At 41.2% G+C, this 26,709-nt stretch overlaps 1 protein-coding gene and 1 long non-coding RNA gene across 4 annotated transcripts in view; one reads left to right on the top strand and one right to left on the bottom strand.

Moving 5' to 3' along the window:
• The window catches only part of LOC144509275 (uncharacterized), a 217,595-nt gene that overhangs the window by 99,231 nt on the left and 91,655 nt on the right, over positions 1 to 26,709 (top strand). The gene's annotated exons all lie outside the window — the stretch shown is intronic.
• LOC144509271 (protein argonaute-3) overlaps positions 1 to 26,709 on the bottom strand; it is a 139,987-nt gene that overhangs the window by 17,451 nt on the left and 95,827 nt on the right. For both annotated transcript variants that reach the window (XM_078237890.1, XM_078237889.1), the window contains exons 6-15: positions 24,065 to 24,199; positions 19,258 to 19,345; positions 16,101 to 16,248; positions 12,456 to 12,575; positions 11,026 to 11,148; positions 9,205 to 9,234; positions 4,542 to 4,675; positions 4,206 to 4,390; positions 2,532 to 2,691; positions 208 to 298 (exon numbers count right to left, since the gene is read on the bottom strand). In XM_078237890.1, coding sequence (XP_078094016.1) covers positions 208 to 298; positions 2,532 to 2,691; positions 4,206 to 4,390; positions 4,542 to 4,675; positions 9,205 to 9,234; positions 11,026 to 11,148; positions 12,456 to 12,575; positions 16,101 to 16,248; positions 19,258 to 19,345; positions 24,065 to 24,199 — 1,214 coding nt within the window. The remainder of the gene's footprint in view (positions 1 to 207; positions 299 to 2,531; positions 2,692 to 4,205; positions 4,391 to 4,541; positions 4,676 to 9,204; positions 9,235 to 11,025; positions 11,149 to 12,455; positions 12,576 to 16,100; positions 16,249 to 19,257; positions 19,346 to 24,064; positions 24,200 to 26,709) is intronic.

Genomic DNA, 26,709 nt, shown 5'->3' on the forward strand with positions numbered 1-26,709 from the left:
AACACGCCCTTTAACTAGCTGATCAAACTCCAAAATATGCCTGGAAAATTCAAGTACTAAATGAAAAAAAAGCCCAACATGTTCCTTCACCCACAAACAATACTCAAAAGTACAGAATCTGCACTTGCGCACACTCCACTTTCCCCCCCACAGCCCATAACTTGAGAGAGTATTGTCAAAACAAAATGTGTATAAGTGAACACTTACAGCAGCAATGGAGGGTTTTTTGCCATCTCCAGCTGGTGGGTGTGTGACATCAGCTCCCAGGAATATCACAGGCTGCTGGAACACGGATGGTCTACAGACATATAATGAAGAAATAGACAGTTCTTAAATGGTCTGTTCACAATCGGAACAGATTTAACACAATTGTAGCCAGTTTGTTTCTGGAAAATTTACTTGTACATCATTTGCAGAGTCTGGTCAGAATTTAAATTTAAGTACTTGCAAACTACTTAAATGTTTTGGCCAACAGTATTATTCTAATTCCAACATCCATCTTAATATAGAAAACCAAAGGTTGTAATTGAATGGAATACATGGTAGATGTAATGTATAGCCTACTGAAATTCAACTCAGCATAAACATTTACTTCTGCAGGCACCAGTTTCATGCTGGTGTGACAAGAATCAGTAAATATAATCTGGATGAAAACCATACTATCTGCTAGTGATATCAGAGTCATGTGAATTAGGTCACAGAGAAGGCAACCATCTTACGTATAAAACAATGTAAATATTGAACACAAACTCTTAACTACCCTCAGCAAAAACACTAGCAAGAAGCTATCAATAACAGCATCCATTCTTTTTTTTTTACTTCCAGTCAAAATGTATTCTTTCATACATATTCAGGTGCTCCAACTCCTATCTCCATCTCTTCACTTTTCCACACATCCCTTTCCCTTCTAATGTTTGGCATTGCTTGTTGGAAGGGTGTTAATAGAAATATTGTTGTCTTAACTAGAAAACTCAATTCAAAAAGACCAATTTTAATGCCATTAAGTGCTAAGAGAAGATCAATTACACTGTAAATCATGCGGACGGCCACTAATCTGCTGCCTGAGTAACTACCCTTTCATTCATGTGATTCTTGACTTTAAAACTTCCACTTCTGTGATACAGAAGATTTCAACAGCACTCTATTGGGCTCAATTCAAGTTAAGTCCTCGAGTTATTTTGTCCTGTCTTATATCTAGCAAGCCTCGTTCAAATTTCCTACTTAAGCATCATGGTTGTTGTAACTTAGTTACATATATAACCTTTATATCTTCCCCATTTTTCTCTCCTTATCTCTGCTTGTATTGAGTTTCAGTTTCACAGGTGTGAAGTGACCATTACAATCTCAGCCTTGTAACTATATTTCATGCATGGACTCAAGATAGTCAATGCTAGAAATTTGTACTTGTATCACAACTGAGCCGGAACCCGTCTTCACCCGTTTTCAGCAGGAATCACTGAATAGTGATCTGATGGAGAAACTTAAGGTGATTTTTCCTAGGTGGGGACACTCAGGTTAATGACCTCCTGTTTGGAGATCAGCATAGTCTGTAGAACTAGAGGTGAAACTTGGATTCTCCCTGGTCTCTGTGCGTCATGCATTTATTCACCAAGTTAAAAAGAGAACCCAGTTGAATTTCTGACTGTACATCCACTGCCTCAAGTTACTCAGTGGAGAAACCCAGCCATTGCTCCACCAAAATAACCTACAAGGCTTCGTGGTTCATTTAGCCCCAAGATGAGAAATATTAACTTGCACTTTAAACCCATAAATCAAGCTTCTGTCAATATGCCTGGACGAAATATGACAAAGCACAACTTTTGCAGTACAGGAGACTTGAGTAGCAACCCTATGACTGAAACCAGTAATTTTCTGGTCATAAAGTCAAAGCACTCACCAACATTACCAACAAAACAGCAAATCTCACAAAAGGCAAAAAATAATTGTCAAATGAAAAAAATACAAATTAGTCAGTAAATCAAGCTTAAACTTAATTCTCTCTGATACTGATCATAAACTTGAGGTCATCCAAAACTCTGCTGGCTGCGTTTTAACTCAACTAATCTTGTTCCTCTATGCGTTCTGATCTACATTGGCTCATAGTCAAGTAATGCCTTGATTTTAAAATTCTCAGCTGGTTTTCAAGTATCTGCATGGCCTCACCTATCCCTATCTCTTATCTCCTCCAACTCCACAACTCACCGAGATACCCATGCTCCTCTGATTTTGGCCTCTCGAGTGTCCTCAATTTTAACTGCTCCATTAGTGGCTTTGTCTTCAATTGCCTCGGCCATAAGCTCTGTAGTATCCTCTGTACTACTCTCTATCTACCTTGCCTCCTTTAAGACACTCCTCAAAACCTACATTTTTGTCATCTGACTTCATATCTTCTCATCTTGCTTGGTGTAATATTTTGTTTTATAATGTTCCTGTGAAGGACCTTGAATATTTCATTACTTTAAAGGTGCTACACAAGTTGTTGTTGACAAGTAGGGCTGATGTTAAGCACAATAAAAAAGAAATGCACTTGCCTTTGATGTGGTACCAGAATGTTGTTGATTCCACCTAGTTTCACATTGATTTTCAGGCAGAGGTTCGATAATGTCTGTGGAGACGTTTTAACAACATTCTTCACTTGAACACACTGCGTAGCCATTCCCAGAAGAGTATCTCCCACACGTTTCACCTCGGCTAAAAGAAAGGTGAATGCATTATGAGATTTTTTTATTTTTTACATCTGTTCCTCTTCAGCAAGTCAATTGCCATTCCCCAAAAGAGGGCATTCAGATTATCTGTTCCAGGCTACCCACAAAGTTACCCGAGTCTCCAGTCAACTGATCTTCTGTAGGAATAAAAGTTGTAGTGTGTGGCAAGACAGATGGGAGATTTACTCCTAGCACTTCATGGCCCAGAATGTGAATACTCCACTTCATCGACCACTAGTGCTCCTGGCTAAAACAACTTTATAATAAATTTATATAAACAGAAGAGGTTCTGGAGCCATTTTTATTAAATCTTAGACAGTATATGAAAAACATCCTATCTTAATTTGACTAGATATAAACAGTAAATGCCTAGTGGTAAACAAAATGTTTCCAATGTGAACATTGAAAAAAATGATAGCGATTAAAATTTTGAAAGTTTAACACTACTGAGTAAACACTGGAAGAAAATTCCAACCAATAAATGCTGCTGCTGTAATGTAAGACAAATGCAATACTAGCACTGGTTCAGACAAACAGTGGTATCAAAAGGATGCTGTTGCATTCTTCCAATACTCTGGAGCACCACTGCCTTTGTTCAATTAGTGATGTGGAGATGCCGGCGTTGGACTGGGGTAAACACAGTAAGAAGTCTCACAACACCAGGTTAAAGTCCAACAGGTTTATTTGGTAGCAAATGCCACTAGCTTTCGGAGCGCTGCCCCTTACGTCAGGTGGAGTGGAGAAATGCTCACAAACAGGGCATACAGAGACACGAACTCAATTTACAGAATAATGATTGGAATGCAGTCTTTACAGATAATCAAGTCAGAATCTCACTGGCTGTCCTGCCTGGAGACAATACACATCTCTTTAACTTGTGCTTAATGCTCTCTCCACTCACATTGTTTGTACCTTTAAGACGACAGCACGGGAGCCTGCAAGAAACTCCAATGGGGTATGTTTTTCAGGTTTCCTTTGTGGCAATTGCAGCAGCTGCTGCAGGATAAGACCCCACTCAAGAGTCTCAAATGGTAGCGGGGCAGGAATGCGGTCCACTAGCCTGTGCCAGACTTAATTGGGGCAGAGTGGGAAGCTGGTGTGATCTCCACCTGCCCAATCAAATGCATTCTCCCAATAGCAATTTTGCCATGGAGAAGGGCATTAAATTCTGCCGACTGAGATAATGATCGCTGTGCTGCAATTGGTTGCAGATTTCATGGGACAGAGGGGGGCTAAAATAAATCATGTTTGCTGTGTCCGATCACTCATACACTCATTGCTGCTGAAAGTGCAGGTTAACCCAGAGTGAGGAGAAAAGCACGCGTTACTGTGATGTTCAAAATGCCTGCTCTTACTTGCAGCCATGGCTTGCACACAATGACACTTGGATGAGGTGCTGCAGGAAAATTAATGGCCATGGAACTGTATAACAGGAAAGGATAAAAATCTTCAAATTAGAACAGATAAGTGCAACTATAAATTTCAAGAGTATTTTATTACCGTAGACAGGCGTTTTCCCAGGTAGAATGACAATGACAAGCTGGAGTCCTGAATAGGTGTTCTTCAGGTGCCTGAACATCGGCTCCACACTGTCAGCTCCCTGTGCATATTTACAGAAACAAGGTTGGCCCTGGATAGGCATCCCTGCGTCTTTAGATATTTTCCGCAGCTGGTCAGTAAAACTCCTAAGAAGGCAGTTGTAAATTAGTGTCAATTCAATTTAAATGCAATTAAGACTGTAATTCTACAAATTGTAAGGCTTTTCAAAGCAATTACTTTGTTTGGAAGTATCTAGCTGGAACTAAACATTTAAAGTCACAGGAAGCTTCATCTTACTTAAGTACTTCTTCTCTACATTGTCTTTGTGCTGCAAAACATGCTATCGCCCACATTTTGATTTCAACCCCGGTATGGAACTGTTTCCCTCGCATATCCCAAACACCATGACTTGGAGTAGCAACTGTTCGATTCTGCAGGAGGGGAAGAAGTGGAATAAAAGATCATGTCAACCTCACTTTTTCCAAAATGAAAATCTTATGCAATTCAAATATGTTCAGAATATGAAATGGCCAAATAATATTTATGCAACTTTCACAAGCAGAAACACAAAATATAAAAAAGGTCTTTGCCAAATGATTCTGAATCCGTTCATCAATACAGTTTTTAAAACATTATTCAAGAAGGTTTGAGCTATGTGCTTGGGCTACTGACTTGAAATGTCTGTGCAGAAGTGGTGAGATGAGTATCAAACTATTGATGGGATTTGCATTTTAGATATACTTTTTCAACTGAAATGTAGATAAGGCAGCAGTTTACAATCAGAACAAAGGTGTGAACTTGGCAAAATAATTTACTTTTGTTTGCTCATGTTTCAAAAACCACTTCCATACAGGGTACTCATCTTTCACCCATCAGCCTCCACATTCAACGAATCGTCCATCACTTTTTCTGCCATCTGCAGCATGATGCCACGACCAATATTATATCATAGATGTTGTCTGACCTGCTGAGTATTTCTGGCATTTTCTTTTTTTTATTTCAGATATCTAGCACCTACAGTATTTTACTTTTGTGTTAATGTATTTCATTTAGTGTGCTTTCAGAATGTTTCTCACTAGTGTATCTGCTGATTGTTCAATGTGATTAAAGCTTTTTACCAGAAAACTGGTTGATAATGCAAGCACAGAAGATCTGATGCTGGGTATGGAGCATTGTATACTTGTACAAGCTTTAGGAATACAGTTACTCCGAGGATTGAAAACAGATGGGTGACGGTGAGAGGGGCTGGGAAGAAGCAGTCCGTGCAGGGATCCCCGGTGGTCGTTCCCCTTAGCAACAAGTATTCCGCTTTGGATACGGTTGAGGGGGATGACATACCAGTGGGGAGCCGCAGTGAGAGGATCTCCAGCACTGTGTCCGTCTCTGTGGCTCGGGAGGGAAAGGGGGAGAGCGGGAGGGCGATAGTTATTGGGGACTCGTTAGTTAGAGGGATAGATAGGAGGTTCTGTGGCAGCAAAAGAGACTCACGGATGGTATGTTGCCTACCGGATGCCAAGGTCCGTGATGTCTCAGACCGTGTTTTCCAGATTCTGAAGGGGGAGGGGAAACAGTCACAAGTCGTGGTGCACATTGGTACCAATGACATAGGTAAGAGAAGGGACGGGGATTTAAAGCAGGAATTTCTGGAGCTGGGCTGGAAGCTGAGAGCCAAGACGAAACATGTGGTCATCTCTGGTACGTTGCCGGTACCACGTGATAGCGAGTTGAGGAACAGGGAGAGAGTGCAGTTAAATATGTGGTTGCAGGGATGGTGTAGGAGGGAGGGTTTCAGATACGTGGATAATTGGAACACGTTCTGGGGAAGGTGGGACCTGTACAAACAGGACGGGGTGCACCTGAACCAGAGGGGCACCAATATCCTCGGAGGGAAATTTGTTACGGCTCTTCAGGGGGGTTTAAACTAATTTGTCAGGGGAGTGGGAAAGGGAGTTGTAGTCCAGAAGTCAGTGAGGGTGGTGAGGTATTGGGGAAGGTATCAGGGTCAAGGGTGGGTACTGGTAGACAGGAAGGTGGGTTGAAGTGTGTCTACTTCAATGCAAGGAGCATCCGGAACAAGGTAGATGAACTTGGGGCGTGGATTGGTACTTGGGACTACGATGTTGTGGCCATTGCGGAGACGTGGGTAGAACAAGGACAGGAATGGTTGGTGGACGTTCCGGGGTATAGATGTTTCACTAAGTGTAGGGAAGCTGGTAAAAGAGGTGGCGGAGTGGCATTGTTAATCAAGGATAGTTTAACGGCTGCGGAAAGGCACTTCGTGGGGGATCTGCACACTGAGGTAATATGGGCTGAAGTTAGAAATAGGAAAGGAGCGGTCACGTTGCTAGGAGTTTACTATAGGCCCCCAAATAGTAATAGAGATGTGGAGGAAGAAATTGCTAAGCAGATTATGGATATGTGTGGGGGTCACAGGGTAGTTGTCATGGGGGACTTTAACTTTCCAAATATTGATTGGAACCTTTGTAGGTCAAATAGTTTGGATGGGGCAGTTTTTGTGCAGTGTGTGCGGGAGGGTTTCCTGACACAATATGTGGATGGGCCGACTAGAGGTGAGGCCACATTGGATTTGGTACTGGGAAATGAACCGGGCCAAGTGTTAGATTTGGTTGTGGGAGAGCAATTTGGAGATAGTGACCACAATTCGGTGTCTTTTGTTATTGCAATGGAGAGGGATAGGGCCGTACGGCAGGGCAAGGTTTACAACTGGGGGAGGGGTAATTACGATGCGATTAGGCAAGAATTAGGGGGCATAAGTTGGGAACAGAAACTGTCAGAGAAAGGAACTAATGAAAAGTGGAACTTTTTCAAGGAACAAATACTGGATGTCCTTGATAGGTATGTTCCTGTCAGGCAGGGAGGAAATGGCCGAGTGAGGGAACCATGGTTCACAAAAGAGGTGGAATGTCTTGTGAAAAGGAAGAGGGAAGCTTATGTAGGGATGAGGAAACAAGGTTCAGATGGCTCGATTGAGGGTTACAAGTTAGCAAGGAATGAGCTGAAAAAGGGGCTTAGGAGAGCTAGGAGGGGAATGAGAAGTCCTTGGCGGGTCGGATCAAGGAAAACCCCAAGGCTTTTTACTCTTATGTGAGGAATAAAAGAATGACCAGGGTGAGGTTAGGGCCGGTCAAGGACAGTAGTGGGAACTTGTGTATGGAGTCAGTAGAGATAGGCGAGGTGATGAATGAATACTTTTCTTCAGTGTTCACCAAGGAGAGGGGCCATGTTTTTGAGGAAGGGAAGGTGTTACAGGCTAATAGGCTGGAGGAAATAGATGTTCGGAGGGAGGATGTCTTGGCAGTTTTGAATAAACTGAAGGTCGATAAGTCCCCTGGGCCTGATGAAATGTATCCTAGGATTCTGTGGGAGGCAAGGGATGAGATTGCAGAGCCTTTGGCGTTGATCTTTGGGTCCTCGCTGTCCACGGGGATGGTGCCAGAGGACTGGAGAATGGCGAATGTTGTTCCTCTGTTTAAGAAAGGGAATAGGAATGACCCTGGTAATTATAGACCGGTTAGTCTTACTTCGGTGGTTGGTAAATTGATGGAAAGGGTCCTTAGGGATGGGATTTACGACCATTTAGAAAGATGCGGATTAATCCGAGATAGTCAGCACGGATTCGTGAAGGGCAAGTCGTGCCTCACAAATTTGATAGAATTTTTTGAGGAGGTAACTAAGTGTGTTGATGAAGGTAGGGCAGTTGATGTCATATACATGGATTTTAGTAAGGCGTTTGATAAGGTCCCCCATGGTCGGCTTATGATGAAAGTGAGGAGGTGTGGGATAGAGGGAAAGTTGGCCGATTGGATAGGTAACTGGCTGTCTGACCGAAGACAGAGGGTGGTGGTCGATGGAAAATTTTCGGATTGGAGGCAGGTTGCTAGCGGTGTGCCGCAGGGATCAGTGCTTGGTCCTCTGCTCTTTGTGATTTTTATTAATGACTTAGAGGAGGGGGCTGAAGGGTGGATCAGTAAATTTGCTGATGACACCAAGATTGGTGGAGTAGTGGATGAGGTGGAGGGCTGTTGTAGGCTGCAAAGAGACATAGATAGGATGCAAAGCTGGGCTGAAAAATGGCAAATGGAGTTTAACCCTGATAAATGTGAGGTGATTCATTTTGGTAGGACAAATTTAAATGTGGATTACAGGGTCAAAGGTAGGGTTCTGAAGACTGTGGAGGAACAGTGAGATCTTGGGGTCCATATCCACAGATCTCTAAAGGTTGCCACCCAAGTGGATAGAGCTGTGAAGAAGGCCTATAGTGTGTTAGCTTTTATTAACAGGGGGTTTGAGTTTAAGAGCCGTAGGGTTATGCTGCAACTGTACAGGACCTTGGTGAGACCACATTTGGAATATTGTGTGCAGTTCTGGTCACCTCACTATAAGAAGGATGTGGAAGCGCTGGAAAGAGTGCAGAGGAGATTTACCAGGATGCTGCCTGGTTTGGAGGGTAGGTCATATGAGGAAAGGTTGAGGGAGCTAGGGCTCTTCTCTCTGGAGCAGAGGAGGCTGAGGGGAGACTTAATAGAGGTGTATAAAATGATGAAGGGGATAGATAGAGTGAACGTTCAAAGACTATTTCCTCGGGTGGATGGAGCTATTACAAGGGGGCATAACTATAGGGTTCGTGGTGGGAGATACAGGACGGATATCAGAGGTAGGTTCTTTACGCAGAGAGTGGTTGGGGTGTGGAATGGACTGCCTGCAGTAATAGTGGAGTCAGACACTTTAGAAACATTTAAGCGGTTATTGGATAGGCACATGGAGCACACCAGGATGATAGGGAGTGGGATAGCTTGATCTTGGTTTCAGATAAAGCTCGGCACAACATCGTGGGCCGAAGGGCCTGTTCTGTGCTGTACTGTTCTATGTTCTATGTATTTAACTTAAGATATTTTGAGACTACATCATGCTGCTCATTTAGCCACTCTTAGTTACTTACAGTCTGTAATCTGAAATGACTTGGTTCCACCTGTAAAACAAGATATTTCATCTCAGTGTGTACCAGGAATGTCATCACATAACTTGTTGAAAAATAGATTCAGCACACATCCAAGATATCATCAACCCTCTGAACACTGTACATCAAGACACACTCACATACTGGACAATGTGAATTTAAGAAATACACATAAACAAGGCACAAAATTTAACTCCAGCGCATATAACATTAAAATGTAATTTTACCTTAGCATATACTTTCTATTGCAGTCTTAAAGGTAAAAAAAAAGTCTACTGGAAAAGGTACATTCTTGCTCAAAGAGATTTTTAAAAGACATTTTGAATAATGGCTCTTCATGGGTCAAGATAAACCACAGAAGATTACGCAATTCAATACAATTTAATGATTGGCACATTCCTGGTGTATTTGATTTTTATTTATTAAATTATAGTTTTGGGCTTCAGTGTACAAAATTGGATACTGCACATCACAAGGTACAAAATGCAAGAAAAGTCACCCCAAGAGGTCATGAGTTATTTGAAGACATGAATTCTAAAGTAGTCCCAGGACAATTAAGACATGAACTATGTTACCATTATCATTTTTATGTTAGTAAATTTTGTCCTGTCACAAGGGCGGCACAGTGGTTAGCACTGCAGCTTCACAGCACCAGGAACGCCGGGTTCGATTCCCGGCTTGGGTCACTGCCTGTGTGGAGTTTGCACATTCTCCCCGTGTCTGCATGGGTTTCCTCCGGGTGCTCCGGTTTCCTCTCACAGTCCAAAGACGTGTGGGTTAGGTGGATTGGCCATGCTAAATTGCTCCTTAGTGTCAGGGGGACTAGCTAGGGGTAAATTGCATGGGGTTATGGGGATAGGGCCTGGATGGGATTGAGGTCAGTGCAGACTCAATGGGCCGAATGGCCTCCTTCTGCACTGTAGGATTCTATGATTCTATAATTTAATCAGATGGGAAGAATCAATATTTATATCAACCCTTATGTAATTGAAATAATTGGGTGGCACTTTGAAGAGCCAACTGGTTGACAGGTAGGCCTTGGGTTTGTGCCTAGAAATCCTCACACAGAAAGAAAATTTCTTATTTTAACAATGACACACAACCACATAACCAGATGGAGGGCTTTTCTCTCAAATTTTTGAAGTGTTAAAAACTGTGGCAATGCCATCTTGTCAGGGGATTCTGTGGAGACTTAAAGGGAAGGAGCAAATAAATACAAAATGTGAAATTACAATTAAAAAATCAAAAATGGTGAACTTTAAGGGATTAATACAGTGACATTTTTTACCTCAACAGAAATTTTAAGCAAATTTTGCATTTGATTCCCTTCCCCAAAGTAAATAGTGGTTCAAATATTTTACAAACAAGGTCATTTAAAAGATTGCACGGTTCATTGGGAACAGTCACCATGTTCAATAAATAGAGTACTTCATTATCCTGAGTTGTACCAGTACAGAGCCATGGGACTGGAAAGCATGGTCATCAGAGAATTGATGAGCAAACAAACATGGCCATTGAGGAATGTATCAAATCATAAATGCATGGAAAACAAATTCACAAGCAAGTTCAGTTTACAGCGTTACCGTATTTGATGCCCATCACCAGATAATGTTGGCGATATAAAGTATACTTATTAGTCAGAAGTAAGGCTTACATTAACACTGCAATGAAGTTACTGTGAAATTCTCCTAGATAATATAAAACACTAACATTCTGAACTTTAGAAAGAATTATTTTCCAGTGGCTCTGGATCAATAAAATTGTTAACTCATTATAGCATTTATAAGCATTGTTATGACTTACTCTCCCTCCATACTGCAGCATGGGAGCTGGAAGCACACGCCCGGTTACATGAGCCATCTCGTCTCTCACTTTAAACTGAAACTCCTGGACAAAAGGGTCATCGTCGTAGTTTGCACTTTTTACCTAAAAAGAAAAATAATGAAATACTCATCAAAGGGCAAAACTAAATGTTTTGAGATTACGTATAATAATAAGACCAAAAGTGAGGTGGTTGCTTATTTGAATGCGGTTGAGAGAGATCAATGGGACAAGGACACCGAGGGAAAAATTCAGTTGAAGATTAAAATCACCATTAGGTGTCATGGCCTGGAGCCTAAAACTGGATAGGAGGGGGATTTTGATGTGCAAATTCAGAAAGGTGGTTGTGGTAGGGAAAAGGGATGATGAATATTTTACAAGAATGAAGTGCTTGGATGTGGAGGAGAAGCCAAGACAAGCCAATTACAAGGCCAAGGAGATTGTTCTATGACGAGAGGTTGAGTAAATTATGTCTATATTCTCTGGAGTTTGGAAGAATGGAAGGTGATCTCATTCAAAGTTAAAGTTTATTTATTAGTCACAAGGAAGGCTTACATTCACACTGCAATGAAGTTACTGCAAAATCCCCCTAGTCGCCACACTCTGGCGCCTGTTCGGGTCAATGCACCTAACCAGCACGTGTTTTAGACTGTGGGAGGAAACTGGCGCAACCGGAGGAAACTCACGCAGACATGGGAAGAACGTGCAGACTCCACACAGACAGTGACCCAAGCCAGGAATCGAACCCGGGTCCCTGGCGCTGTGAGGCAGCAGTGCTAACCACTGTGCCACCGTGCTGTCTGTATAACATACAAGATTCAGAAGGGGCTTGACAGAGTATGCACAGAGATTGTTTCCAGTAGCTGGGGAATCCAGAACATGGGGGCACACTCGCAGGATTCGGAGACCATTGTTCAGGACTGAGGCGAGAAGCAATTTCTTCCCTCAAAGAGTTGTGAATCTTCCGAACTCTTGATCCCTGAAGGTTGTGGACGCTTCATTGTTGTATATATTTAAGGCTGAATTAAGACAGATTGTTGGTTTTTCAAGGAATCAAGGGATATGGAGAGAGGGCAGGAAACTGCAGTTGATGCTAAAGATCAGCTATGATTGTATTGAATGATGAAGCAGGCTCAACTCCTGCTCCTATTTCTTATGTTATTAACGTGAATTCTAGACACGAGGATCAAATTTCCACCACAGAAAATTGAAAATGCTGCTGCAATCAACAAGTTTTTGTGAATATATCAAAATTTATTTCTTCAGTGAAATGCAGAGCTAGGATTGTGCCAAACTAAAGAATTCCTTTACAAATTAAAATCCATTGTGTAAACCATCCCACCTAATACATTGAAATTACAGATAGTTACAACAGAAATCTGGATTACGTGCAGAAATAATCCAACACTCACTAGCTTACTGATCTCCTCCTGTCTGTCAGGTGCTGACCGTGCTGTTGCTTTAATCATTGTTGAAGTTTGATTGTCTGTCAGTTTCTTGATACAGCGCTGTCCCGCGACAATGTTACACACCTAATTAAAAGTAGAACGTCAGTGGAAACACAAAAAGCAATTTTCCCACGTCATTAATATTTACATACTAGAACTATCATTTCACAGCAATAACCAACTTGGTACAGGCAGTTAATTGAATTTAGTAGGTGAAATGTCATCATTATAACTATACGCAGGTAATGTTAAAGATTGTGGTAGAGTTACGATCATGATTCACTACACGTTAAAGAAATACGTTTTGCAGATAGGATTTATACAATGCTACTAAAATAAAACATTAAACATGACTGACTGACATCTTTGACAAAACCATTGTCTCCACTGTCTGAAAACTGATATCTGTTTGCACCCGAGTGTCTACTGACATCAAAATATATAGCTGTACTATTCAATGTGATTTTAAACTAAATTCTGCTCATATTTGCAAAATAAATACTGACTGTAGTGATTTACCGGAATTAATAAACCATTGTCGTTTGGGTTCCAAAACTGACTTGCAGGTCAATCAACAGAATTTTGGGATTATGAGAGAACTACATAAAGAGATGCGAGAGCCAGGTGTTTACAGATAAAACCCAAAAGTGACTTTGTTGATTGGTTGGTAAGTATAGGCAATTCCAGACCTGCACAGAGATGACTGGTTAGTGACAGGTGAGTAAAAACTTTATATAAAGTTCAAGATATGTCAGTGCAGCTCGGCCATGTGGAATGTGCATCCTTCAGGATGTGGGAGGTTGTGCAGACACAAAGTGCCCTCGATGACTACATCTGCAGGGAGTGTCATCAGCTATAGAAACATGAGCTCCGGGTCACACAACTAGAGTGGCGACTGGAGTCATTGTGGTGCATCCACAAGGCTGAGAATTGCATGGATAGTATGTTTAGAGAGATGGAGCACACTGGCAGAGAGGGACTGGGTGACCGCCAGAGAATCTAAGAAATAGGCAGGTAGTGCAGGAATTCAGGAGACAGTATAAAATAAGGGGTGAAACTCTAAATGATGTGCAGGAATGCATGTATATGTACATACAAATTATTGAAGGTGGTAGGACATATTGGGAGAGCAGTTAATAAAGCATATAGTAAACTAGATTTGATCACTCTTGTACTCAATGCCCCTATTAAAGAGGTCATAAAGAGGTTGTTGAACTAGTATCAGACACTGGTTGGGTCTCATCTGGAGTACTTCATCCAGTTCTGGGTGCCATACCTGAGGACGGGATGTGAAGGCATTGGAGAGAGTGCAGTGGAGTTTCACAACAGGGATAAGCAACTGTAGCTATGAGGATAGACTGGAGAGGTTGGGTCTGTTTTTGGAGAAAAGAGGCCAAGAGAAGACTTGATAGAGGTATTCAAGATCCTGAAAGGTATGGACAGGGTACATCAAGAAATAGAAGGCACAAATTCAAAATAATGGGCAATAGGAGTAGAAGCGATGTGAGGAAAAAGGTTTTTCACCCAGAGGGTGAAATTAGAGAGAATCTGGAATGAACTTCCTGGGAGGGTGTTGAAGGCAGGTTCGAATGAGGTATTCAAAAGGAAATTGAATTGTTACCTGAAAAGAAAGATGTGCACGGTTATGGGGATAAGAAAGAACATAATGATATTTCACAGATCCAGTGCACACTCGATGGGCCAAATGGCCTCCTTCTGCACTGTAAAGATTCTATGATTATGTTTCCGTGATTCTGATATTTCCTAACACTGTAACCCACAACTACAGACAGGATTTTCATGATTATTTCTCCAATAAACACATTTTCCAATTACAATTCCTCAAGAAACATGAAAAAAAAGTCCATTTGGTCACCAGTGGCTCTCCTTTTGTTTTTAATGCAGTACTGAGAAAGAACTGAACTCTCAGTACTACACTATTGCAGGTGCCATTTTTGATTTAGATGCTAATCGAAAGCCCCGACTGCCTTCTCAGATAAACTTGAAGGTTCCAGGCCACTATTAGAAGACAGCCAGGGGAATTCTCCTTGATAACCTGGTCTATATTCAACCCTCAATCAACATTCCTAAAAAAAAGGATTATCTGACATTTATCTCATTGCTGTTTGTGGGACATTGCCACGTGCAGACTTCCTACACTATCATAGCGACAACAGTTCATTAGCTGTAAAGTGTTTTGAGCCATTCTGAGGTTTTGAAAGGCAGTACATAAATGCAAGTATTCCTTCTTCACACAGTCTGTCCAATCTCTACCTCAACCAACTGGAAAGGACAAATATTTGTTGATTTTCAAAACATAATTCAGGAAAATATTCCAACCATAATCATCTAGATATTTACATGACCAACCTGATGCAAAAAGAGCAAATTACAAGTCTAATTTCAGCTTCAGTTTCTTCTAAGGTGTAAGTAATTGTACACATGTACAAAAATAGGTATTAAACAGGTATTAGGGGCGGCATGGTGGCACAGTGGTTAGCACTGCCACCTTACAGCGCCAGGGACCTGGGTTTGATTCCCGGCTTGGGTCACTGCCTGTGTGGAGTTTGCACATTTTCCCCGTGTCTGCGTGGGTTTCCTCCGGTTTCCTCCCACGGTCCAAAGATGTGCGGGTTAGGTGAATTGGCCATGCTAAATCGCCCCTTAGTGTTGGGGAACTAGTTAGGGTAAATGCATGGGGATAAGGGCCTGGGTGGGATGTGGTCAGTGAAGGCTCAATGGGCTGAATGGCCTCCTTCTGCACTGTAGGATTCTATGATTCTAAACTTGGGTATAGACTGTTGAACAATTTGAAGCAACAATAATGAACATACTCTCTTGCTATATATTATGTACATATAGAATATAATGTATTACTTATTAAGGTTTATAATAAATAAACATTGTTATTTATACTTGAATGCTGGTTCATTATATAAAAGGGGAGAACTACTATAGCAATGCTCCACTATATTAAACACACAAATCCAGCAGCTAAATTTAAACTCCATGAGTACCTCCTGATGTATTAGTGAATAAGACACCATTCTGTTGTATTATAGTAGATCAGAAAGTCTTCGGCTTACGGTTAGGCCTCAGCACTGCTGGACTAATAACAGTTGAGGGCAAGGAAAGAATTAACCAGAGGTCCAACCTGACTGCAACTTATAAATTTCTGTTACAGCTGGTAAGATACAATCACCATCAAGGCTCAAACACAAATTGTCTCTGAGGTAAGGTACCAGAGGGTTGCTGATTTGCTTGGAACATTTTCTGGTCTTAGAGAGAAAGAAGAAAATTGGAGACTTTTTTCTCCCCCCATATCCAAGTTTGTAGAAACTCTATTAAATAAGCATTAAAATGCCACAACTTCTAATGATATAGCAGAACGAAGTTAGCCAAGTTTAATTACCCATGGCCTAAGTCACTATGTTATTGGATGATTGTACATTTTCAATCAAAGATTTGGAGATTCAAGGAGACTTCATTTACGTAATAAAAAAAAACCTCAGCATTCAAGTGCACAATGGCACTCCAATGAATCCAAAGTTTATATTATATTCACTAAATTTCACTAGTAAGAATGATTCCCTTCCATTCATCCCTCACCTCGAGTGGCAGGTAGGTGTGCTTCTGTTCCTGTCCCACCTGTAGACAGGGTAAGTGTGGGTACTTTAACTGAAGGTTGTATTTCTGTTTGAAATATTGCGCTACAGTGCACTCCACAGTCTGTCCACTTTCCAGCTGCAAGGGGAACCTGGAAAGCAACAGAATAATGTTCAGTACTGGTTTGCAGCTAAGTCATGGATCAGGTGATATACGACTGGCAGAAATCAATGTAAAACACAACCAAACCATGGGTGGAATTCTCCCAAAGAAATTCTGAGTGTCGAATTCACATGAAAACTGGAGTGATTCACGCTGGTTTGTTCAGTGGGAGTTTAGACAAGAATCTCGCACATTCTGTGCATTGCAGAGGCCACCAGCAGGAGTATGATTAAATTTCAGGGGGCGGGGAATATTCCCGCCACAGAGGCTGAAATCAGCACACCGAGCAGGCCATTGCACGTGCGCCGATCTGTCAGTGCCGAAATCGGCGCATGCACAGTAACCCCGCACTGACAGTCTCACCGATTGCTGGCCAGCCCCGTGACCCCCGCAACGCCGGCTCTCCACCCCCCCCTACTGCCCAGCCGCTGCCCCCGACCATTCCCAGACCTGACCCCCACCGTCCTATGATCTCCAGCACCCTCCCTGCCAGTCTCCCTGCCCCGACCGATCCCGGCTGCAGAATAGCAGTGGGACCCACCAACCCTACTGATAGCCCCCTAGGCCCCGCCTATCAGGCCTCCCCCACAGGCCCTGCCCCCACATGCCGCTCCCACTTGGCACTGCCCCATGCCTGATTGGCAGTGCCAAGGTGCCCTCTGGGTATTGGCACTTCGCCCCTTGGGCAGTGCCAAGGGCACAGGCTGGCACTGTCAGGGTGCCCATGCCCAGGGGACATCACCCTCCTGCAGACCGACCCCCTGGGGGGGGTCCTGATTTCCCTCCCCTTCACTCCAGCGGGGTCAGGCCACTAGTTCACTGAAAGTGGGGAGCTAGTGTAATCCCCGCTGGAGTGAAATACTCTGGTGAGGTGGGAGAGGCCCGTGGACCCGGAGACTTCAGTCCCACTAATTTCATTTAAATTATATGTAAATGATCATGGTGTGTGCGTCTCCCCACCGATTTCCGGTGCGAAGCAGATGCTGCCGGAAATCCGGTGCTGGGAGATGCAAGCGTGCACAAACCCCACGAATTGGTTGCCGTGGGATTTTCCTGGCCCGCTGCGCTAATTTTTTAGCGCCATGGGATTGGAGAATCTTGGCCCATATTTCCACACTTAATGAAGTTAATGAATTTAAATCTTAATTTGCATAATCTGTATACCTAAAATAAGATTTACACAACTGTAGCCTTCAGATTGACCCCACTACATCAAGATTCCAAATTTGGTTTTTAGTGCCAACCAAAATCCTCAGTGACCAGATTAACAGAATGCCAAAATTTGAGGAAAACTTGTTATTTAGAATAGGGGTACTTGTTTGGCTACTTTGTATCATCTTTATATATTCAAAAATGCATTAAAAGAAAACTACTGCCATACAATATTTCCAATCCTTTTTACAATGAAAGGAAATGATTCATTTCAATTTCCTTTTTTACAATTATAATATCCATGAATTATGGCAAGCTAGCATGGGAACAGTAGAAAAGTCCGGAAATGGCACAACTGATATACAAGCGTGCGCCTCTAAAAATATTATCCTGGCTACTTAGATTGCAACAGTTCTCCGTTTCATTTTCACACTTGCATAGTTTTTCATTCAAGCCGTCCCCTCTTCTTCAAACTCATCTAACTTGTGCCAATCTTTCTCCCAACATTTGTTGTGCTCATTAAGGTGAGTGAGGACTGCTACTGCTGTTAGAGACTGCACCATTTTTGGCACTGCACATCAATAGGCATTCCGACTTCAGAAAATGCACAACCACGGATAAAGTAAAATTAATCAATCTATAACCCCAACCTCAGAACAGGAATCTAAATCAATGTGAATGCTTTTTTTTTCAATTTATTACACCTGGTACCCTTACAGCTTCGACTGGAATGCCAATTGATGAGCAGTTTCGTACTGTGCCACCACATCCACCAAGAAATGAACTGTCATTTCAACTAGCTGCAACTAGCAAAGAGTTGTCTTTATCCAATCGTTGGATAACATCCAAAAATAAGTTCCTGCATTCTCAAGAGTCTTTGTGAATCTAGCCTTTTCTTCCAATTTCACATCGCTCAAAATCCTTATTTTGAACAGCCATAATTATGCAAGAAATTGGATTAGAAAGAATGGTAAACCACATTAGTTTCCCTAATGCTTCAAGGGCAATGATTAAATTGATAGTGTGCTTGTCAATATGAAATACTGTGCTTTTAATAACCTTTCTCCCTATAAACATAAAATTTCATTTGTACATATGACATTACTCAGCATACACCAATTACAATAAAATAATTATTTATAACTCCTTACAAAGGTTGAATAAGGGCTATACATTTCTTAAAAAAGACAGATTTAATCTTCTGAAGTTTGCAATGGCATTTGAACATAAAGTAGCAAGAAATAAAATCTGGTGCATCAAAAAATATTTAACATTGTGGCAATGTTACAAGTATACAAAGCAAGGATCAGTCCTAGCCAAGAGGGGGTGACTCCGACCCACAACAGTGACTGGAGATCCAGAGAGGAAACGCTCATGGGCAAAAGGGACCACTTCAAAAGGAAACTGATCAAGGAGATCTCTGGTAATATCATTGATGATGGTGACTCCACAGTAAACAGAAGATGGTGTAGCCCCAAAATGGCCTGTGTGCTGCCTAATCCCATGGAATGTAATAGGTTGAAAAATCTGACACTCCTATAAATGTGATTTCTTGCACTTGGAAGGCTCAGGCACAGCTGTCAAGCCTGTATAATTTCACTACTCCCGTTATTTGCAAAAGAAACACTGAAGAACCCATGGAGTGTTCCCACTAGGCAGTGTTATTACAATGGTCAAGAAGCAATAGAGATCCATCCCAAGGTTCTGTCTAATAGTAAAGGAATACTTGTATTGAAACATTCATCAAAAGATAAAGTCTGAACACACCATCATTTATAAATGAAAGGCTTTTCAAGAAGAGCCCTCCTGCTAGATTTTTCAGCACTTGTATTTATTTATTACTTACGTCTGATGGCTGGCTGGCCGCCTGGTAACATTGCACACACGGTACTTTCTCCTCATAGGTCCACAGTGAGTTACTTCAACCTTCAATCCTGTGAGAAGTTTGTCAGGAGAAGGCAAAAAGGGCAACTGTTACAAACCAATTTAACTGTAAACTCAATATTGGAAAATAGATTGACTGCTAATAGGTCAAGCTTCAAATGAATGCCAATGAATGAAAAAATGTGTACATATTTCCTTTATTCCACTTCACTCCTTTGTGGGTCAGATCCCCACCCATTAAAACACTTCCATGGTTGTTCAGTGAATGTGAAATATTCAGGAAAGAATAATCTATCAATCAACCCAACATTGTGAATTCCATAAATGCTGCCATTTTCAGGGAAATTCAACAGTTGTCTACATAAAAGGGCATGTCTATATTCACCTAAATGCATTCAATGCTAGACATTCCCCATCTCTAAAAAACCAGACATACATACCTTCATTTTAGCAACCTCCTGAATAATGGTAATTTTGGTTCTGCAATCTCTTTTGGAGTTGCTCTAGTGATGCAGATTATAAGAACTATATATGTGCAGCATTTTGTGTACTTGAGGCAGGAAAACAGAATAGAACTGGCACATTCATATTAACTCAAACAAATAGGCTGAAATTATAATCCACATTAAATTCAACTCTAGAACACACCAAACTAAAAGCCACTGTTTGTGTATGGATTTTCAGAAGACAGTCAATATAGTGACACAAAGGCATCTTATTACAAAACTTCAGCCATGATACAAGAGGAAGTGTAGAAAATAGGCAGAATGTTGGCTGATAGACAAAAAAGCAAAATACTAGGGTTAATAGATGCTGCTCGAATGGGTGATGGGCTGGAAGTACTGTACTCAAGGGTTAGTGTTCAGTCCACTTCAGCTTTCAAAAACAACATGAATTTGCTTTGGTATTGGGAGTATGATATTGAAATGATACAGAAGCTGGGGGAATGGGGTTCAGCAGACAGCGAGGTGGCCAGCAGATTAGCAGACAGGATAAATGAAGTTCAGTGCTGGAAAATGAGAGAGACTCTTTGGGAGTGAAAATGAAACAATGGGACTATATATACTTTTAAGAGAATGAGGAATGTGGGTAAACAAATACTCAAAGGGTCAAATACATAATGCTAGAAAGTTCCAATGCAATTGGAACAAAAACAAAGATAAATTGCATTTTGGGTTTTGTGAACAATAGCAAAGAGGTAATGCTAAGGTGCAAGGGGCAATGATTTTGTTTTCAGTAGAAACTGAAGTATTGGTAATAGTTCCACTGGAGATTTCTTAAATTATGAAGGGATTTGATAGGAAATAAGAAAAGGTTATTTCTATAGGTTGAGAGTCAGAGAGGAATGATAATCAACTTAAAATCATTCGAGTGTACGAGAGGTTTAAAGGAATTCCTTTCTGCGGAGAGTTTGTTACAATATGTACATATGAACTATGATGAGGGGTCACGGGAGCAGCCCCATGTGCAAAGAGGGCTCACAGGAGCAGCTCCAGTGGGAAAAGAGCTCTGGGGCAACCATATTCTCTACACAGTGTGACTGAAGAATTGAAGTAGTGCTTGTGAGTTGGGGCTGGAATGCATATTCAGGAATCCAGGGAAACAGAGTCTCCAGAGACAAATTTGAAACCAAGAGGTGGGCCAGTGAGTCCATCCGAGTTGGGGCAACTTATAGAGAGAATTTCAAGGCACGATCTTCAAAGGTGAAGACTATTACTCCTCACTCGAGAAAGAGTTTCAATGTGATTGGGTGGGTTGTTGAGACATCTGTAGAATCTGTCTTGGTCGCATCAGCCGTTTGTTGTGCAGTCTAGTATGTTTGACCAATTTGTCTGTTAAGTCACATATACCTCATAGTAACCCTGAGTGGAGAGTAAGATCGATATTGCAAATTGTTTTTTTTCACCTTGTGTAGTAAAGTTTATTTTTGTTTATTCAAAACCTGTGGAATCTGTGAAAGGGCTTTATTCTATTATCAAGTGTCTTGAATTTCAAACTTTGACTACTTTAATCAAATGTCCCCAACCAGATCTTACCAAAAGCTTGGGGTTTGGTCTGGTTCAGGATCATAATACCTGTCATTCTGGATGCTCAATGACCAAAGCAGCCAAACTGATGCATAGATCATTCCAACTAACAAGCTACTTGGCTAATGATTGCTGTCATTCTGAACAGCAGCAATCATTGGCCCAGTAGAATACACAGGTTCTTCAGTCCCTCCTTTTCTTGCCAATCTCCTTAGGGACTTCTGTTTGGGCATTATTGGACATGTGCTGCTTTCGTCCCTGGTAGGAGCACAAGGTAAGTGCCTCTACATTTTCACCGAGGCCAGCTCAGAACGTACGCCACCTGTGGTAGTTCAACCCAAATCCCTAGCTTGGTCCCAGTCCCCTCCCACTTCTCTGATGACCAAGACTTGGGGCCTAGTCTGTCTTTTATCTTGCTCTGCTTATTAAGCGAAAAGGCAAGAAGGTTTTTATTAGTTAGCGCGAAAAGCAAGCTTTCTAATCATCATTTTTATTAATTATATTTTTAAATCATCAGGCTGTTGTTTTGACATTTGATTTATTTTCTTCATACCTTAATTTGGTTTTTCTTGAAATTCATATTTAATGTTGTGCCAAACCAGATCTCAGGCAGCTGCTACTGGGTTTCTTGCTGAAGAGGAATGAGGCACTCAAGAGTCTGATTGGTTTTTGGAGGGGCTGACAAAAGGGGTTATTTTTGTTCCAGAGGAACTGGAAGTGTTGGAAATGCTCAACACATCTGGTGGCATCTGTGCAGAGAGAAACAGGGGTCAGTGACCCTTCATCAGAACTAGTGCAGATCATAGACCCAAAACACTGATTCTGTTTCTTTCTCCACAGATGCTATCTGGCCTGCTGAGTATTTCCTGCACTTTGTTTATATTTCACATTTTCAGCATCTGCAGTACTCTGGTCTCCTATTGTGCGTTCCATGCTGGACATTTGTAAGTATGGTTAGTTTCAATTTAAAATCAGAAAATATTTATCACTCAATGCAAAGTACATATATATTTTTTTAACAAAGTTCACTTGTGTGAATAGAAATAGCACATTATTGCAAGGCAATTGGTTGCTGCTAATTTACTGGCAGGTTTTGCCACTTTTGAACTTGGAAGTGAAACCAGGAGTCACACATCAGCAGAATACATCACTGTTAGTTCAAGATATCTTCATTTTACATGAGATTGTTGTTTAAGGTGCTTGTGAAGCTTAGGTCTTTTGGATGTGGCTGTCTGGATATCATATAAGGCCACGTTCAAAGAAGCAGGATAAGAATAAAACCACATGGAAACCATATGATCTATGACCTGGGCATCAGATCAGAACATGAAGAAGGTACAAGTGGCATAATTATCCCGGTAGCATTCTCCTCACTAACATCTGGATAAAGGCGCCAATGTTGGGAAACATTCCCAAGAATGAATAATAATTTCAAAAACCGTCATCATGGCATAGGATTTATGGAGCCATCTAGTCACGAGAAGGCTGGCACAACATTGATTTGGACTCATCCTGAGCAAATTGGTCCTCCAAAGGCAGTGAATCGCACAGGTAAACAGCCCAACAGGTAGCAGTAAATGTTAATACCCAAAACCTGGATTTGATTAACCAGGTGAGCATTCTTTTAGTGTCGTGAACACAAGGTCCAGTGGAGAAAGTGATATTTTATAATTAGTGAATCCTTGTGCCCTTCCTCATAGTGACCTGCTGGCGTGGGGGTTCTGTCTTTGTGTTACAGTGGGTAACGTATGTGATAGAAGCTCTCTATCTCCTCTCCTGTTTTGTCCCCGTCCCGGTCTTATTTTCTTACCTTGTGATTCCCTGTCCTCCCAACATAGGTTATTGTGGGGAAGTAATGGACAAAATTGTGGAGACTACAATTGAAGTAGAAGACTACTGATAGAAGTCTACAAAATTATGAGAGGCGTAGATAGGGTGGACAGTCAGAGGCTTTTTCCCAGGGTGGAAAGGTCAACTACAAGAGGGCACAGGTTTAAAGGTGAGAGGTTTAGGGGAGAAGTGTGGGAAAGTTTTTCACACAGAGCGGTGGGTGCCTGGAACACACTGCTAGTGGAGGTGGTGGAAGCACGCATGTTAGCAATGTTCAAGGTGTATCGTGATAGACATGAGGGGTGAACAAACAGATAGAAACCGCAAATTGGTCCAGGCTTGGTGGGCCGAAGGGCCTGTTCTTGTGCTGTATTGTTCTTTGCACAATCTTACAATTCCCCTCGGATATTGCGTGGTGCTAGAGGGATTAGAGGATTCCAAACATTAATGAAATGCCGTTTTCACTGAAATTGGTGACCAGTGGATGGCGCTCTTGGTACAGCTATTTCACAATTTTAAAAGTACATCGCTGATTGTAAAAGGATTTTAAAATCATAAATGTATTAACAAAACAAGGGAGTTAGAATTGTTAGAGGCTAACCAAGTTTCTACTAGATGAGAAGATGATCTCTCAACTAAACTTTTACTAATTACAAAACTGCAAGTTATTTCTACTCATTATTTGTATTTACAGCTTTTTACTAGCATTCCTTCACTGGCAAGTACACCCATTCGCTCGGTTTTAGAAAAATGTTAACACAAAATTGTAAAGGATTAAGAAACTGAACAAAATTGAGAAATCCACTACCAATTACAAACTCAATCATGGAAATTATTAGAGTCTGTGAGCATTTCAAAAACAACCATAGTCTCTCACTAAACAAATCGGTCAACAAAATGTTTGCAACTTACCTTTTATCTCTTTGGTGAATTTGACTCGGTGGGAATCAGTCAAAGGTCGTGGCTGTTCATCAATGTTATGTATGTCTAGAACTTCACACATGAACTGAATTACAGGCTGTGCTTTATAAAAAGCAGTGGCAGAAACTAGAAAGAAAAAAAATTAAAACATTGTAATGAGAGGGATGGCAACACAAAGGGATTACTAGGATTTTCTTTATAAGATAAGGACGCACATATGAAAAGAAGCCGAAGACCTACTGCTACAATTTAAATTAGATTCAATTATTTTAATTGGGCTGGGGAGGGTATAGGAATATCAAAATGTACAGATTGACATGAAAGTGTAATAAGAACATAAGAACGTAAGAACAAGGAGCAGTAGACCATCTGGCCCCTCGAGTCTGCTCCGCCATTCAATAAGATCATGGCTGATCTTTGTGGACTCAGCTCCACTTACCCAACCGGTCACTATAACCCTTAATTCCTTCACTGTTCAAAAATGTACCTATCCTTGCCTTAAAAACATTCAATGAGGTAGCCTCAACTGCTTCACTGGGCAGGGAATTCCACAGATTCACAACCCTTTGTGTGAAGAAGTTGCTCCTCAACTCAGTCCTAAATCTGCTCCCCCTTATCTTGAGGCCATGCCCTCTGGTTCTAGTTTTACCCGCCAGTGGAAGTGTAGTGTAGAAGTGTAGTGTAGTGAGAGGCAGACTTTAAGAAGCTATGGTGAAATGGGAAGACACGGCCAAATTCAATGCGGAATGAATCAATGCATTTGACTGGAAGAATGGGGAGAGACAATACAAGTTAAGTGGTGCAGTTTTAAACAGGGGATGTTTGTGGTGCATAAATCTTTTGAGGGTTGGAGCGCAGATTAACAAAGGAGTTAATGCACATGGGATTCTGGGTTCTATAAATAAGACGCACAAAAAATCCAGGAACTAATTCTAAACCTAAGAGATACCAGTTTGATCCCAGCTGGAGAAGTATACCCACTTGTGGGCATGAAACAGAAGGGATTTATGAGAATACTTCCCGATTGAGGGATTACTATTACGCGAATTGACAGAAGAAACTAAGATTTCCTCTTAAAGCAGAGCAGGTTAAGAATAGATTTGAAAGAGCTGTTTAAAATCATGAAGAGTTTTAAATAAAGTAGTGAGAAACTGTTTCCAAAGTCTGAAGAGTTGATAAGCAGAGGGCACAGATGGCAGAGGCAACATGAGGAATAACTTAATAAGAAACATGAAACTGGGATTTGGAATGCACTGCCTGATAGGATGGCAGATACAGACTTGATATACTTTTTTAAAGGGGAATTGAATAAACACTTGGAGAAAAATGCAAGGATATGGGGAAAACACGGATGAGTGGGATGATCTGGATTATTCCTCAAAAGAGCGTGTATGGATTCAATGTCCTTCTGTGCTGTATTATTCGATGAAATTATTCCATCCTCCCCTAATTCTTCCTAAACAAACCTCCACAACATCTTAAGCACATCAGACTTTCCGTTAGGTCAGCATTGTCTTATCATTCTTCATTGAACTGCCGAGGTGTAAATACAGCTGTGTCAAAAAGATGCCATCAAAATAGAAGAACCTTCAAATGCATATAAAAGTCTCACAAACCTAAATTATTTTTTTCTCAAGATGGAAAAACAAAAAATTGGGAGTCACATTTCAAGAATTACTTCTAGAACCCTGCTTGAAATACTTGTGCATTTCATCCCCACCAGTCCCTTCTGAATATGCCTTATTATAGCTATGGTTACCGCTGTAGGTAACAGTGCACCCACTTCAAATCAGATATGGAACTTTTAAGTGTTGGTCCCTCTTCCACATAACTATGCAATATCATTCTTCTGGTAATCTGTTGGTTAAAGACAATGCTTAATGCATTAAGTTATGCAGCACAGGTATTCCCAAGTTTAATTCCTGATCAATGTTGATTAGCCAATGTCAGCAAGAGCAGCTGCTGCTAACACTACAAGTTACCTCTGTTCCCATGCAGTTGGACTTGAGAGGAAAGGGCTGATTTTTCTCTTTCCAAGGTTAAGGATTACTTTTTAGTCACTCCTACTTGAAAACGTGTGTGTAAATACCAGATAAATTTAGGATTGGAATCAGCTGTGATACCTGCCAGCCTGAATAGTCTGCTAATGCTCACACAACATAAATTGCCACTTGGAGGCTGCCAGTGCCTGTGCAAGTACTAAAATAAGAATGTGTAATTGTTATAACGTTGTGCGAATGTCCAAAGTTGCTGCACAAGAATTTTATACAAACAAAATTTGACGCTGAAGCACACAGAAATGACAGGTGATCAAAGTTTGGTCAAAAGAGGTAACATTTCAGAAGTAACTTAAAGGAGAGAGATGAAGACAGACAAAGATTTAAGATTTAATTCCAGAGCTTCAGTCTAGGCAGCAGAAGACAGAGTTACTGTCTGATGAAAAATCTGACAAAATTAGAGGGTTTCAAGAGGAGGTGATAGTGAAGTTATTTTTTAAATTTCTTACTTCTGATATGCTGACTTTTCCCTCCCCAAATGAAAGGAAGAATTTAGTAATTTGATATTTAAACATGACAAATTACATGGCAGAAAGCAGTGCTTCTATATCTCAATTCTATGTCTATGTTATCACATAC

This window comes from Mustelus asterias, chromosome 21, assembly GCF_964213995.1.
Source record: "Mustelus asterias chromosome 21, sMusAst1.hap1.1, whole genome shotgun sequence".
Taxonomy (NCBI): domain Eukaryota; kingdom Metazoa; phylum Chordata; class Chondrichthyes; order Carcharhiniformes; family Triakidae; genus Mustelus; species Mustelus asterias.